Source organism: Anoplopoma fimbria, chromosome 13, assembly GCF_027596085.1.
Source record: "Anoplopoma fimbria isolate UVic2021 breed Golden Eagle Sablefish chromosome 13, Afim_UVic_2022, whole genome shotgun sequence".
NCBI lineage: Eukaryota > Metazoa > Chordata > Actinopteri > Perciformes > Anoplopomatidae > Anoplopoma > Anoplopoma fimbria.
In genome coordinates this window covers 20,662,615-20,678,946 of record NC_072461.1, presented here as the reverse complement: position 1 = coordinate 20,678,946, position 16,332 = coordinate 20,662,615, and the positions used below count along the sequence as shown (strand labels likewise).

Genomic DNA, 16,332 nt, shown 5'->3' with positions numbered 1-16,332 from the left:
GATGTTGGTTGGTGTCACAAACTTAAAACGCATAATTTACTCAGGGTTGTACTGGTATGAGATTTTCAAAATATCATAAAACTTACAAAATGTCAAGGTTTTACAGTATTATATTATTAGTATCATTATTATAGTCTGTCACATCTACCATTGAAGGAATGAGAACAGATTCATAAACTAAACTAAAAAATATAGTGCAACTATAATATGTTATATGCATGTTAGTTTACATGTTAGCTGCACTAAAGCATGTTAAATTAACCACTAAATGAAAATTACCATCAGCTGTGGGCTTTTGAAATAATGTGCTGTGCTCATTAACATATATTCATGAACATTTACTGTAGGTGTGCGACACAGCAGAGCCATGTAGCTTCTCCTGTTTGTACCTTTAACTCACACAAACTCACTTATGTCATTTTTTTCCAATACCGTAGATAATATTACTGCAGACACACGGTTAAGTATAACCTGCCACATTCACAGACTACTTTACAAATTCCCCCAGACTACAGGCATCCCATTACAGAGGCCCCATGTCTTATTGTATTACTACCTCATTTACACTTGACTAGGGGCCCCGAGTTTTGCCTTTAGCAGGAATGAGTTCATGCTCGGAATAGAGAAGAGAAAGATTGGCAACGGATCAATGTCTCAGGCCTGTCACAGACAGTTTGACAAAGGATTTACAGTAGTTAAGGGACAATCTGAAACAAACCAGATGCCTCCAGAAAGTCTTCTTTACCAGGCACAATCAATAAAGCCAGCGTGACCTGTCAACCTGATCTGCATAACAACTGTAGACGGAAGCTAATTAGCCTAATAGGAGTGAGGGCACTAGGTCAACCTTTGACCCCCGTCGTTCTTCAGCGCGTTTTGTTGTCAGATGGATTTACTGTCGTGAATCACCTTTTAACACATCTTAATAGGCCCCAAGAAGCACAAGGTGCTGTAATATTAATAACATGGCACTGCCCAGTTGGACATCGAGCTGCCTTTTACAATGCACACTTGATCCGCTTGGCACACGAGCCACTGAGACGTGCTGTCATCAGCAGATTAAGTTTCTGTGGAAGGAATGGAGGGATCCAGAAACATCCATGAAGACATTTATTGTGCCATGTCACTTACTTAAAGAAGTAATCTAACTTCTGTACAGGAACTAACATGTAGTTTAAAATTGATTTATGAGTTAATATTAAATAAAGCTTATCATTTAGACAATTAAATGGCTTCCTTGTGGTTTGTTTTTTACGACCTGATATAACAGCAACATAACATTTCATACTACTTCGGTTTAAGAAAACAAACATAATGATCATCATCAAACTACTTGATTTATATAAATGAATTGTCTATTAGATATTAGTATTAGGTATTTATTGTATAACTCATTCTGTTCAAACTTAAATATGTGAATACATCTTTATTATAACTGGGAATTTATGGATGGACAGTTGCATTTTTTTATTATAATGAATGACTCAAGAGTAATATAAATATACATTTAATAGAAACACATAGACAACCAAACTATCGTATATGTCTTGAACATAGATGGTTATCTTGAAATAATGATATAGAAAACATTTTTTTGTTATAATCTAAATCAAAAAGCAGAGAAATAGGGATCATTTCATCTGCGCTGTCCAAAGCAACGGAGGTCCCAGTGAATTCCAAAGTTGGCAAGACACCACGTCCAAGGTCATGGTGGTCGATGCCAAATATAGATGACCGCGGCGACATCCCGAGTGCACCACTTTGTATGCTGTTATCTTTGGACACTGGTTGAAAGAGTATTCTTAAAAGATATGGCAAAATGGAGTCTTCAGGGGCCAAAATAAAGGTGAAAACCAGAGTCCTGCAACACCTCCCGATACATGTGGTCTTCATGTTGTCGATTCTCAAAGGAGCGGTGTGGCGAGAACACAAGATAACCTTGATGCTCAGCTGGTGGTGTGTAACAGACAAGATGTAGGAGAAAGATAAACCCCATGAACAGTGAAACAAACCTTGTGCTATAGTCCCCGATAATAGGATATTAAGTTGAACTGTGTAGTCTGTGTACTGTAGGTGACCTGCAGTCGACCGAGTCCTCACAGCACCAGCCGGTCCCCTCCTCCCTCCTGGATCACCTGACCAATAGATGCCTGGCTCTGGGCTCTTATGAAGCACTGCCTCTTGCACTCCATCAGCTGCTCCAGGTCACGCCACATCGTCATCTGCTCCATGTTGTCGCTGTGGCTCTCCCTCACCAACTTCTGCTTCTCACGTAACTTCTGGAATCCACAAAGAAAAAAAAAATACAGATATGAAAAATAAACGTTTCTGTACAATATGAGCCTGTTCACTGTTTACACATACACATACTCCATCTAGTTTACAGCATTCCTGTAAGCTTCCAGTAAGTTTCCTTGTCTGTCCTCAGACATGTTCTTGACAGAATAATGGCACAAACAGTTGTCAGCTATAGGATACGCTTTTCTCACCTTGCCAAGTAACTCCTGCTCCGAAATGTTCTTCATGTACACTTCCCTGCAAAAGAAGAAGAAGGAAGTCTTTCAAATGCAAGCGTGTTGCTTTTACCCACTGTTTAAAAAAAAAAAAGGTGCGGTGTATTAGTTTATCTTGATATCACGAGGTGTGGTAAGGAGTGTGGTAACTCTCTGTGCTGTGTTAGAAAATAAAGTGACAGCAGCTTCACTGATTATGTTGTAATAAGATCTTCTGGAGGTAAAGAGTGTATTCATCTTGGGAGCAGATGGCTGGCCCGGCTCTGCTTGCTCACCTGATGGCCTTCTTCCTCTCTTGTGGATCAGAGGACACATAGGCCTTCATTTCCTCAGCTGCCCGCTGTATTTGCATCTCAGTGATCTGTGGAGGACAGAGATGGAGAGTTTTTTTTTTTTACCACAGTAGGTGTTTGGAGGCAGGTCACTTTCAAAATGCTAAAACATTATATCCACTTTTGCAGCAGCATCAATGTGCGTAGCATGTGTGGTGGAAAAAATGATTCATAATGATGTGTTATACACCCACCCATGTGGGTAATAGCAAAACAAAACATTTTCACCTGCTTTAGGCAACAATTTTTTTTTTTAAATACTTGCCTCAGACATGCAGTTGATATAATGATAGCGGTTTTCCTCCTGTGCTGTCTCCCCGATCAATGCTTTCACCTCCTGTGAATTAAGAACAAGAACAAAGACATTATTTATGTTGCTACGTCAAAGTCATAAGGTATTACAAAAGAATACACTGGATAAAAACATGTATTAATATATTCAAATGTTAGCCATATTCTATCGAGTGTAGAATAATAACCGTACCTGCTCCAATTTAGATCTGTTGCTCTCCAAACCAGCAGTACAACTTTCATACTGCGCCTTCTTTTCCTCATACTCCTGACTTATTTCCTGTTAAGATAGGAATCCAACAGTCACATACAGGATGTGAGAGACAAAATATTTAACATACAGTTTAACAAGTGATATAAATGCATAGAATGCACAATTTTCAACCCCTTCTTGTCAAACTCAAACACTCAAACTCAAACACAACATCACAGCTGGCATTTGAGCAGTTTAACTTACAGCAAGCTCTTACAAAGTCTATTTTTGTTTTCCTGTTGCAGCTCTTCATCTGCAGACATTACCCAGTTAGATGGAAGAGCGATTCTGGGAACATGTGTAGGAAAATTTAATCCTCCGCTTTATCCCTGCGATGTGGGGGGCTTTCCCATTGTGCAATTTATTTATAGACGATGTAAATTATTCTCAATGGACCCTGTCCACGATAACTCACAAGCACGGTATAAGTTAACTCTTACTGGCTTGTAGACACACAGTAAAGATCCCACCATTTGCTTTTAAATTTACGACAGATTAATAGTTCATGTTTTTCTCACAGGAAGTTCATGTGTTTTTGCTTCGTGATTCATTTGTGAGATGTATTTTTCATTGTATTTGTTATTGCATTGTGGATTATGAATTGATTACATCTCTTTTTTCATAAGACTGACTCACAGACTGTGTTGACCCCCATCGGAAAGACTCATAAATCTGTATTGACTTATATTCCTGAGTTGTGTGTGACAAGAGGACAATACTGTTTTGTCATGGCTGTGGGAGGTCATTGTTCAAATGGGGTCAGGTGGCAAACGTCCTTTCGGAGCACTAATTGATGGTTGTGAGGATTCTCTAAAGTAGAGTTGTTGTGATGCGGGGGATGCTCACCTGACACCGCTGCCTCAGGGACCTCAGTTCTTTTATAATGGGTGCTAGAGCTGACTTCTTCTCCACTATCATAGAGTTTAATTTCTTCACCTGTAAAAGCAAGAGAATAGCACACGCTGCATTAAAACCGAACAAAACCAGATGTTTATTACAATAAATACAATGTAAATTGAGAGGAAATAGTATTTATTGCTTAAATGTGATACCTTTTTATACATTTATAGTCTGCAGAGAAAACAGCAGGTAATGTGGCTGTGACTAATGAGTGGCTGGGATGATTCATTTAGGCAGCATTATCACCAGACAGGTGCAAGCTGACAAATCTGATCAACACTGATCGGAAGAAAAGCATTAAGAGCCCCAATAAAGGTTATATGATAATATTCAGTAATAGTTTGGTAAGCAGTCATTAAAAACATTACAGGGTTCAGCTTTGTGGCAGCGCCATTTCAAAGAATTACTTTCAGGTTGGAGCCAGGGATGTTTGACTTCATCATTATGAATGTGTGCAAATGTACGAGCTGCCAAGCGGATCAACAAATTCACTGCAGCTTGGATCTTGGCCTAATCAGTTGGAGCTGCTTCTCTCTGGGCCTTGACACAAAAGGATGACAGGGTGATAAATGAGGTAGAAGCTGTGAGCCATGCTGGAATATTGTATTTACCTTGTATTTGCCCGTTTGTGCCGTGACTCTGATTACTATTAGTCTGTAGCCTTTATGAATGGAATTGCGCAATATTTGTGCTTATCAACCATAACAAATTGTGTAAATACACACACATTTATAACTTAATAGCCCACTAAGTCTCTTTGTTTCGTCAGTAGGGCAGCACTATTAGAATATTTTATTTTATTTTTACACCATCTTTATTTATCCAGGATAATCATATTGAGATTTTATATCTCTTTTACGACGGGGTCTTGTCTAGATGGCAGCGTACATTAAAAAAAACCATTAAATTAAACCAAACAATTAAATAATTGTCTGTGCTCAAATGAGCCTTGATCCTGTTTTTACAATCATGAATGTTAAGCATGCTTATGAAATAATGCAGTTTATAATGTCTCTGTAGCTCACACCAAGACGAAGCCCCAAATACTTTCAAAGCGTTTTCAAAGGGTTCTACGAATGACAAACATAATTTGTCCGCAATAAGTGATGTCGCAAACATAGGTTTTAGGAAAAACATTTTGTAACATACTGAGGATGGATTGCACCTTAGTATAGTTACCATTTCAGACATGTCATCCAGTGTTCGTCCCTTCTTCTCGTCCAGCTCGCTCTTGATGGCCGACACCCTCTCCAGTTCCTCCTGAGTGTTGCTGTAGCCGGAGATGCCCTTCTCAGCTTCCACAGTTTGCTTGAAAAAAAACCCCAGAGACAAACGACAACATAAGCATAAGAAAGAAACCTCAGCATTGAAATCAAATGCTTGCATGCACTTAAAAAAATGAATCATCACGAATCAATAATGATTCAAATGAGTCAAAATGTCTACATCGACATGAACCATCAGTAAGTGTGCCATCAACAACTTTACAATTTGAGTGCATTCCTTTTTTTGAAAATGATCACTTTGTTGGAAATGGATGTTGTTTGAAAATGGATTAAAAACACAAAGACTTGAATGTCTTCCAATACAGGCGACCTTATTACAGCATTTCTCAGTAGCAGTAACGGAGCTACCCACTCATCACATCCATCATTTGACTCTCTCTTATGCTGATAAAAACAATGATGACATAAAATGCATGGAGAACTATCCAGCCGAAAAATCAGGCTCTCACATAAAGAGAGAGGCAAACACACGCGATCAGAAGGAAAACTTTAATTGCTCCAACAAATCCTGTGTGGGGGTGCAGACAAAAGGAGCAGCAGCAGATGCAGCCATCAGAAATAGCAGCTCAGCCTGCGTCAGACAGCCTGTCAACTAGTCAGGTGCTGGGACCGCACAGAGGCGTGAAGCCATTTCCAGGAACATCTTAGCTGTGAGCACAAACTGAATGCGTGAATGAGGAGATCAAGTGAAAACAACACATTTGGAATGGCAGCATGAGTGCAGGGAGATGATTACTCATGTTACCTTTAATGACCGCTACCAAAGTGCTCCTGTGCAAATAGTTGAATTTGACTGCAGCTGCTCATTGGATAACAAATGATGGTAGGTCAATGTGGCATTCAAATGTCAATTGCCAATGATTTCATAAAAAAAAAAAAAAAAAAAAAAAAAAAAAAAAAAAAAAAAAAAAAAAAAAAAGAAGCTGTTCATCAATACTTATATGTGAATTTAATGGATTTTTGCTTGGAGCTTGTACAAAATGTAATATAAAGGCAACAGGTCGATCCCATTCCTTCCTTTGTTAAATATATTTGTTACGTCGACATCAAAGTTAAACATAGGAGTTAGTTTTAAGAGTTACCAGTTTCTGTTGGACGGTCTCATGTCTCTGCTTGAGAATCTCCTCTGTTCGTTGCAGGACTCCATATTCGGCTTTCAGCTCAGCAATTTCCTGGCGTTGCTTCTTGTATACTGTTCCCTTGCTGCGTAACTTCACCACCAGACGTTTCAGCTTTGAAGAACAAACAAAGAGAATTTAACATTAAATAGAGCACTAGATATTAGTTTCAAGGAAGTGAATACTAAACTACTATGAAATGTTGTGGTTTCTTCGGTACACTGACATTTAAAAGGTCTTTAAACCTGCATTTACTAATTTTATGGGCAGCGGAAACAAGCTATAAAACACAGCACATTATCACCACCCGGTTAACAAACTGTTGCTTTTTTACGCTTTATTTTCTCAGAGCAACATTAGCATTCATTTGGAATTGTGTGTCACTTGACATATATTCACTCTCCTTTTGGCGCTGGCTTGGTCTCCACCAACTCCTGAGGAAATATCCAGCTCTCAACCTGCTAAATACTCCGCTATGTTCACCAGTTAGCCACAGACGTTTCCCTCTTGTCACTTGGTGCTGGGAAGGTAGTGAGTTTTTAGTGCTTTTTTCCCTGTAAACAGTTGCCTGCAGCATCTGGAAACTACATGCATTGAAATGAAATCATAACAGTACATTTGCAGGCGGTAAGTTCAAAACAACAAGTTGAAAGGCGCTAAACTGCCAGTTGAGGGAAACTGAGGTCTGTATCTGTACCAGTGACCTCTTTCACCTACATCCTGTCATTTGAGTAATTATACATAGAATTTATAGATAGATAGATAGATAGATAGATAGATAGATAGATAGATAGATAGATAGATAGATAGATAGATAGATAGATAGATAGATAGATAGATAGATAGATAGCAGTTAATATAAAAATGTGCATGTATTTTAATGTTTAATGTTGATTTTAGTAAAACCAATGTTCCTGGGGCTGTTCCCAGCAATACAGTGTGAATGCTTCTTTGGGAAATGCAAAAAAAGAGGCATAAATACAGTTTGTATTTGCCGACATGGTGTCCGGCACAGCTGAGATGCTATGAATGGCCACAGCAAAAGACAAAGGGTTGAGCCCGGGGAGGGAAGGGATTAGAGAACAGCAGTGACTGGGGGCCATGCCACGACCCGAAACAGTCACTCGATCCTTTCAGATTCACAGCCAGCTATGTACAGCAAACAGCTCCATCTGGCAGAATAGCTGCTTTTAGTGGATGTTCAGTCAGCCTGACTGTCTGTCGGGACACAATGAAACTCCTCCACAATGAAGAGCAGCTATAAATGAACATGGACACGGGAGAACAGCCCCAGAAATCACAGAATGTGCTTCATGTCCTTTGGGGATCCGTGTAGCCGTGTATGTGTGTGTGTGTGTGTGTGTGTGTGTGTGTGTACATTTATTCTTTGTGTATTTTGGGACATCAAGGGCAGACGTGGCTGAGGGAGGAATTGGCACAGCAGAATAATACTGCAAAGTGTTCCCGACAGCGTGCCCCCAAAACAACTGCTGGTAAACCGGCCGACGGCGCAGTCATAACAGCACCACTTATTTCAGACATACAGTGCATTCACACCAACACACACACACACACACACACACACAGCTTACAGACAGAAACATGAATGGTGCAGCAGATTCTCTAAATAACTATGTGTGCTGTACAGTAGCAGAGCATCCCTTTGAAGATTAACATGTAGCCGAATCACCACACTATTTAAAGAAAAAAATCCAGCATGTTACTCAGATGGGTGATGGTGTCTTGCCTGCAGTAAGACTAAATTTAACCAGCGCGATGAGGCGGTTTGATAAAAGGGGTTTCATGTTACTGGCCAACCAATGACGAGCAGATGTAATCATCCCTCTCAGAGAGACCCTGCAGTTGGTGGGCGGCATGTGATGACACATAACCAGCAGAATGGAAAATACCTCTGATAAAGTGATCATCTCCACCGTGGCTGATGGCCCAAAACTACCGTGGAGTCTGATAAGCCGTGTTCGACAAACATTTTCCATTAACTTCATTCATGTTTGGTCTCAAGGGGCCTCTTTGTCGCTACAAACAGCCCTCTTTCATCGTTTCAGTTAGACTTAAAAGTGTGTCAGTCTCCCATTAACTGTAATATATTGTCATAATTTGCCAACATCTCATGATATTTCTAACAGCACAAAGAAGACTTTGCTCCTTCTCTTTCATTACTGAAAAAACTAAAACATTTTTTAGAAGTATTTATTTTTACACTGATACTTTACCTCCTCTATTTGCCAGAATTTGTGAAACAATTAGTTTTGTTTGTGCTGCAAAAACATCAACCTCCCACAGTTATGTGCTCTGTAATAATTAAACCAGAACATTTCTCTGAAGATCTGAACAATTTGTAGAAACCATAAAATGCACTTTGGAGACCAGAAAAGGTTGTCCACATTACGTGTGTTACTTGTTCTAAGTAATTATACAAGGGGAACGGCTGTAACCCAGTGTTTAGAGCGGGTCGTCAACAAGGTTGCCAGTTTGATTTCCCATCTCCTCCTATCTACATGTCATGGTGTCCTTAAGCAAGACACAGAACCTCAAGCTGCTCCCCGACGCTTTACAGTAGCCCACTGCTCCTAAAAATGCTATGGATGGGTTAATGCAGAGGTCAAATTTCATGTATGTACCTGTATTTATGTAATGTAAATATAAAAATATTGTGGCAATAATGCACGGCTACTAAAATGCTACATTTAGAAGTGTAAAGGTTTGTGAAGCAGATTTCCTGGAAAGAAATGAACTTTTTTCTTTTTATGCCACACAGATAGGCCAGAGGTCAGACAGCATCGGAACAATCCCCCTGGAACAAAACACTCCATCCACAAGGATTGACGCTGTTGCAATTTCAAACATGCTGTAACTCTTTTTTTTTGCCTAAGCAAAGATCCCAGCTCTCACCTCATGAATATCATTGTGCATCAAACATTGGGCTTTTAAAATTCTCACCCACACAGTACATATGGTCACAGCACAAGCCTCATCTATCAGCGTCCCTCTGCTACTACAAAACTGTTTATAATAGACTCTACCTATAAGGCTTAGTGTATGCAAGGGCAAAAGAAAAAAGTGACTGCTTGAGGAATTTTTCACTTTAGTGCGACAATATTCGTTTTATTTTTTTGCTCCCTGTCAATAGTTCAGTTCTATTCGTCAACCTGACAGCTCAGAGTGGACCGTGCCATGTCTCTGAAAGGGGGAAGAGCACATCCTCCTAAATAAAGACAAAAGGTTTTATGCCCCACGTCTGCTTAATATGTGTCCAGCTGACTTGAATTAGGAGATTGATGACACTCAAGATTAGGGGAATGGCCATCTTTCAGGCAGATTGTACAGTACAGTTCCTTGTTCTGGATATTCTCTGTTGTGTTTTATTTATGGCTCTGTATGGGAATGTGGGGGAGAGTAAGGAAAAGGGGATAAGTAACATAAGACAGGGAGCTCGTCTGTGTTTGGATAAGAACAGAAATAGCCTCTTGTGTTTTCTGCGGTTTGCAAATCTACTAGTGCTCACTTAGATAAAAGCTAGAGTTTCTAGGTGATGTTAGCACCCACCACAAACAAAAAGAAGAGAATCGTGCAGAAAGAAAGTTTATTTTCTTGGCTATCGTCTATCCAGGTTATTAAGATCAACACAGCTTTGGAGACATTTGGAGATGTGGAGGGTAAAAGCTATTTAGTGACTGCATTTCTTTGTGAGTTAAAGAAGAACATCAAACGTCGTACCTCATCCCCCCTGATGACCTCTCCACCATCTGAGGCTTGAGCCTGGCTGCTCCTCTGCCTCACATCCCTTTCTGCTGCAGCCAGCTCCTCCCTCGCTTCCTGAAGCTCCTCCGCCTTTGACTCCTTCCTTCGAATGATGATGGAGGCCTGCAAGAGTCACGTTTCATTAGATCTACAAACATGACAACCGAAGAGCTTCTGACTGTGAACTTGGGGGAGAAAGTGAATGCAATTGAGGCAAGAGATGAGGAAGAAATATGAGCCAGTCCAAGAGAACAAAGTCTTAACAGCCACTTACACTCAAAAGTGTGTTTTGCTAATTGTCACACAGCTTGCATGTGTGAGACTTTCTGTCCAGCGTTTGACACTAGAAGGCTATTTTCACATCCATCTGTTGAAGGAGGAAAGTGTCTCTGTGCTCACATTGAAGTGATAGTTCTGATTTATTTACCTACAGTAGGTGACGTATCGACACGCCTCCTGTTTGGAGAGACATGCAGGAGGACGGGGACGGGAGACTACGGGTCTGCAGCAAAATGTGCAAAATCAGTGTAGGTGTAAGCTATATTTGAAATATTTTAACCACTTTACCTTGTCTTCAGACAGACGTTTTAGTGATCTGACCTCACAGAACACAGGAGTTGCTGGTTTAACGCCGCCTCGATCAGTTAGTTTGTGTTAATGTGTAACTTTTGTGTTTTAACGTGTAAGTTTGGATTCACCAAGTACCATTCCTCCAAGAGAAGATGGGAAAGAAACCATGTGCACTGCTAAAAATAAATGCACCAATTTTCACTAACAAAATAAGCCTACTGGTTAACCTTTGAAAGGCACCTCATTCTTAAAGTGTCCCTATGGATTTTTTTTTTTTTTTACCTCTAGGTAAATGGAGCTGTTTTTGTATAAGTGGGTCCCGTTTTGTTTATCTTGTGCAGGTGCTTGAGGCCAGCACCCACAGGGCAAAAATAGACAAAAAAATGAAAGACATTAAAATGAATTCAACACCTGTTGTCTGTAAAGGGTCAGTTTGTCATCCATGGGGTCATTTCTCATCATCCTCTTCTCAATCAGCTGGTTGATCTGTGAGTCAACGTCTTTAATCTGTGAAAGGGACAATAGCAGAACACTCAAAGACAAACATTATATATTTGCAATGTATTTAGTGACACAGACTTAACACCACATCCTGGTCCTGACCTTGTCCTCCAGCTCCTGGAGGTCGGCCTGGCCCATGGCGGGCTCTGACGCTACTTTCTGCAGGTACTGCACCGTACGCCTCATACCCTCCAGCTCTTTGGGGAGTTTCTCAGAGACCATATAAGAGTTGATCTTGATCTCCTCTTCAAGCCTCTTCATTAAGCCTGAAAGAGACGGAGCGTTTTAATTAAGCACTTTGAGCTCAGCGTTTTTGTAATCCTGTCAGGCTTTCTGCGGCTCTAATTACTTACTAAGAAAAGCGGAATATCATTAACACATGCAAACCGTCTAAGCATATGGAAAACGCCACTAATCTCTCGAATGTCCCGACATTGAAACTGACTTTCGGAATTTAATAGTTAAACAACAATTTCTTATAATGAAAGAAAAGCACCACGCAGATTAGCATTGACAGTACTTCTTTGGAAACGCACATACTGTACAGTAATTGCGATAAGTGAGTTTAATTGTGCAGCTCCACCCTAGTCTGCATTGCATAGGTCATTTTAGAAACCGTAAATGTGTAAATCCTTTAGTTAAAGAGCCCAATACCAGATGAGAACAAAAGGAGACAATTTCAACAATAGATAAGCTCTGTTATTGCACTTCAAAGATCAGTATAATTATACTATTAGCAGAGAGAGCTCCTAATTCTCTGCTGTGTCCTTCAGCTTCCTCTCCAGCTGTGTCCTACGGAGGCATCAGCAGGACATTGGTACTCACTCTCTGGATTGGCATCTGCAGCTGCCTGTCGCAAATCCTTCAACTGCTGCTGCGATCTCTGCAGTCTCTGCTCTGCCTGGAACAGCTGAGCACACCAAAATGATTATGAATACAGGTAATGTGGGAGCAATAACATTCAGTAACCACTGATAATTAGTTTGTTAAACATAAGGGCTGCAACTAATGACTATTTCTTTAGTGATGATGAATCTTCTGATCATTTTCATGATGAATACATTCATTTTTAGGACTAAAAAATGTCAAAAGAAATAGTGAAGAATACCCATGAGGTTCTCCCAGAGTTCCAGGTTACATTTTCAAATTGCTTGTTTTGTCCCAAAAGAAAACCAGCACATTTGAGAAGCAGGGAATTTTGGGCATTTTGGCTTAAAAAGTGTTTAGATAATTCTCTAAATAGTTGACTAATAGATTAATAGACTGATTGTTTCAGCTATATTCAAAATGTCTTATTAAAAGTATTTCAACGCTACATTATTTTTCTTATTTGAAGCATCTCTGTTGAAGATGCCTAAATCAAATAGGGCTGCAACTTTGCAACAGACTATTCTCAATATTGAGCCCTTATATAGCCCTAATATCAAACACCAAACAAGGGCCAAAATACCTTACAGTGTTATGTGTGAAAAAGCTTTGTGCATAACGTTAAGACAATTAATTGAGTAAAAACACCTGAGATACTACATGTTATCTTTTCTTTTTCAGTCCTTCAAAGCAATGCAGACAGCATATTGCTTAACTGGTCTACGATATTTCAGTAAATTACACCAACGTGATCAAATGTTATGATAAACCACAATCTGTCACAAGCATTTACTTGGTTCTTCTGTTCTTGCTTCTGGTGAGTCAGTGACTCCTCTCTCTCCTTCTCCACTCGCAGCTGTCTGGCCTGTTCCAGCATCCGTTGATGGTTGGACACTGACTCCACCTAGTGGATCCACAAGTTCACACGATGCTGTGTGAATGCAGGCTGTCACATGGCCAGCAGAAATACCCAAGCACGGTCTAACAGAGTCACGTTTCACCTTTTGGCAAGGCCTTCAAGTAAGACCCATTAAATCAACACCTCGTTACTTCACAGCCTTGTTAAACAGCCTTGCATTCTGTCAGATCCCTGTCAGGTCTTTTAGAGAAGCTGATAATATATGACTGGGGTCATGTTTTCATTCCACAGTGAATCCTAAAGCCCTCCAAGAATTAGAAGAGCGAAGGGGCCTCTCTGAACGGTCTGCCTTACCCTCTTCTTCAGCCTCTCCACACGTTTGATTAGTTGGTCTTTCTCTTCCTCCATCGCACTGATGTCCTGTTATTGGAGAAAAAAGGGATCCTTTGTTGTTGGTTTTTTTTCATACTGAGGAGTGAAGCATCAATCATTTCTGACAAACAGTGATTGTAAAGAGTCATTGAGTGTTTCTCACCCTTCTGATTTCTGCTGTGGAGAAGCCTGAAGTCCTCAGCAGCTCACACTCCTTGTGATACGTCTTAAAACCTTCCACCAGCTCTTCATACTGTGAACACACAACATTAACGAATAGCCTATTCTGCTTTCTAGCTTATACGCAATTTTAAAAAACTAGGGAATAAAATGTGTGTGTGTGTGTGTAATATATATTGTGTAACCTGGTGAGCGGTGTCATTGATAACATCATCCTGCAGAAACTCTTCAGGCACCTCCAATTTGACTAGAAAGCGAGCCAAATAAGCCCTTTTCTTCAGTTCGGGGACCCTCTGTAGCAGCCAGTAGAGGATGGGGTGGACCACAGGCTTTCTGCCGGCCACCAAGCCTTGTCTAAAGATGCTCCTGCATGAAAGAACATGATGAGATAAAATAAGATAATCCTTTATTAGTCCCGCTGCGGGGACATTTACAGGATTACAGCAGCATAGGTTATAGTGCAAACAGGAGACATAGTAAAAGAAAAACAAGATATAAAAACAAGTATTATAAATAAGCAATAAAAACAGTAAAGAATCCACAATAACTGAAATATTATACAGTACCAGTCAAAAGTTTGGCGCACCTTCTCATTCAATGGTTTTTCTTTATTTTTCTTTATATTTTTTTCTACATTGTAGATTAATATTGAAGACATCCAAACTATGAAGGAACACATATGGAATTATGTGGTAAACAAACAAATGCTCAACAAACCAGAATATGTTTTATATTTTAGATTCTTCAAAGTAGTTGAATGAGAAGGTGTGTCCAAACTTTTGACTGGTACTGTATATACAAACAGAAAACTATTATAACTATAATTGCACAGTGTATTTGTATTGCACAGGTTTTTAGTGTCATGTGGTCTACTGGTTAATGATGAAAATATTGCTAGGACTAGACATAAAAAGTGCTTCACATTGCATTACTTACACATCAGAGAGGTTTCCAGGAGGTTTGTATTTGAGCATCCCCAGCAGAGCACACATTCTCTTGATGGTTTGTTCTGGCAGTTCTTCACGGATATCTAGAGCTTGCTAGAAACAAGAGAAAGAGGTCAGACTGATTCAGGACTGACACACACACACACACACACACACACACACACACACACACACACACACACACACACACACACACACACACACACACACACACACACACACACACACAGGCTGGTGTTACACAACATCTGTGCACTGACACTGTCATGGGTGTCCCACCTTTGGGTCTATTTCAGCCAGCACGTCGTTTAAAACCTGCAGCAGCTGCATTGGTTCAAGGGAGTCAAAGGTGATGAGGTTAAAGCTTCTCTTGAACGGGTCCTTGTTGAGCTGCTCCACGATGAACTTCAGCTGTTCACTCATCTCTAGCTTCTGGTCTGGATTAGCCGAAGCTAACGTTTTGCTAACTAGCTTTGCTCTTTAACCTCGACTAACAAGCAATACAACCTGCAAATAAACCTTTAACAATACGTGCTGATGACAGGGGCACCCGGCTATCTACAAATAATAAAGTCAAGCTCCCGGTGGGTTTGTTAGTACGCCTTTTTAATTACTAGCTAAACGTGCTAGCGTTAGCTTAGCGGACAGAATGGCAGAGCTTGTTGTCACCAGCCAAGGAAACCATGGAAACCAAGCAGGCGTCGCTGATTGGTTGCCCAACCGGAAGTAGCTTTGGCATTATGATTGAGAGCGTCAGTGTTGCGCTACATGTGAACTGTTCCTCATCGTTTTAAAGTTATGAGAAAATGATTTATCAGAGATGTTTTGTACAAATATTTTATTCTATACTATGAAAATGTTATATTTGGTTTCTTTAATTATGACAAAAAAAAAATATTATTCTGGCCAAATTTTATATACAGTACCAGTCAAAAGTTTGGACACACCTTCTCATTCAACTACTTTGAAGAATCTAAAATATAAAACATATTCTGGTTTGTTGAGCATTTGTTTGTTTACCACATCATTCCATATGTGTTCCTTCATAGTTTGGATGTCTTCAATATTAATCTACAATGTAGAAAATAATAAAAATAAAAATAAAGAAAAACCATTGAATGAGAAGGTGTGTCCAAACTTTTGACTGGTACTGTATATAAATGTAAATTTACAAGCCAAAGGCCTATTTTTTGTGTTTTTTACAAAGAGTTTGAATTATATTTAAAAACCATCAACTACTGTCACAACAAAAAGAGCTATAAAAACAAAGATGTCATGCATTGCCTTCGATATATGTTTGTAATTACACAATCAGGATTTGTGCCTTAGTGTCTTTTTTTGTATATTATTTATAAATGTATTTTTTTTTTTTTTTTATTGTCTTTCCTTCTCTCCCCCTGGCATGTAAGTTTGAATTTATGTATTTTGCTGTCTCTTATTGACATTTTGTAAAATTGAACATGTGAAATTGTTCAATAAAAAAAATAAAAAATAATATATATCTGCGCAAATATAAAAATAAACAATAACATTCAGTAACCATTGATAATTACTTTGTTAAACATAAGGGCTGAAACTAAT

General features: G+C 39.5%; 1 protein-coding gene across 1 annotated transcript; it reads right to left on the bottom strand.

Moving 5' to 3' along the window:
* Nucleotides 1-1,531: 1,531 nt before the first annotated feature.
* ift81 (intraflagellar transport 81 homolog) lies at nucleotides 1,532-15,422 on the bottom strand. The gene is made up of 18 exons (XM_054610997.1): nucleotides 15,031-15,422; nucleotides 14,741-14,844; nucleotides 13,990-14,170; nucleotides 13,788-13,877; nucleotides 13,607-13,672; nucleotides 13,187-13,297; nucleotides 12,352-12,436; nucleotides 11,629-11,792; nucleotides 11,437-11,532; nucleotides 10,432-10,578; nucleotides 6,658-6,807; nucleotides 5,469-5,597; nucleotides 4,236-4,325; nucleotides 3,330-3,416; nucleotides 3,111-3,182; nucleotides 2,789-2,874; nucleotides 2,490-2,535; nucleotides 1,532-2,279 (listed from the first exon to the last, which is right to left on the bottom strand). The coding sequence occupies exons 1-18, from the start codon at nucleotides 15,172-15,174 to the stop codon at nucleotides 2,097-2,099; spliced, it is 2,031 nt and encodes a 676-aa protein (XP_054466972.1). The 5' UTR covers nucleotides 15,175-15,422; the 3' UTR covers nucleotides 1,532-2,096.
* Nucleotides 15,423-16,332: the final 910 nt, after the last annotated feature.

Excerpts from the sequence above, each read along its gene's own strand:
- ift81 (XM_054610997.1), bottom strand. The coding sequence starts at position 15,174 with ATGAGTGAACAGCTGAAGTTCATCGTGGAGCAGCTCAACAAGGACCCG. Across the intron at positions 12,437-13,186 it reads AGCAAGAACAGAAGAACCAA|CTGTTCCAGGCAGAGCAGAG; the intron begins GTAAATGCTTGT and ends TGGTGTGCTCAG. Across the intron at positions 3,417-4,235 it reads CCCTGAGGCAGCGGTGTCAG|GAAATAAGTCAGGAGTATGA; the intron begins GTGAGCATCCCC and ends CTATCTTAACAG.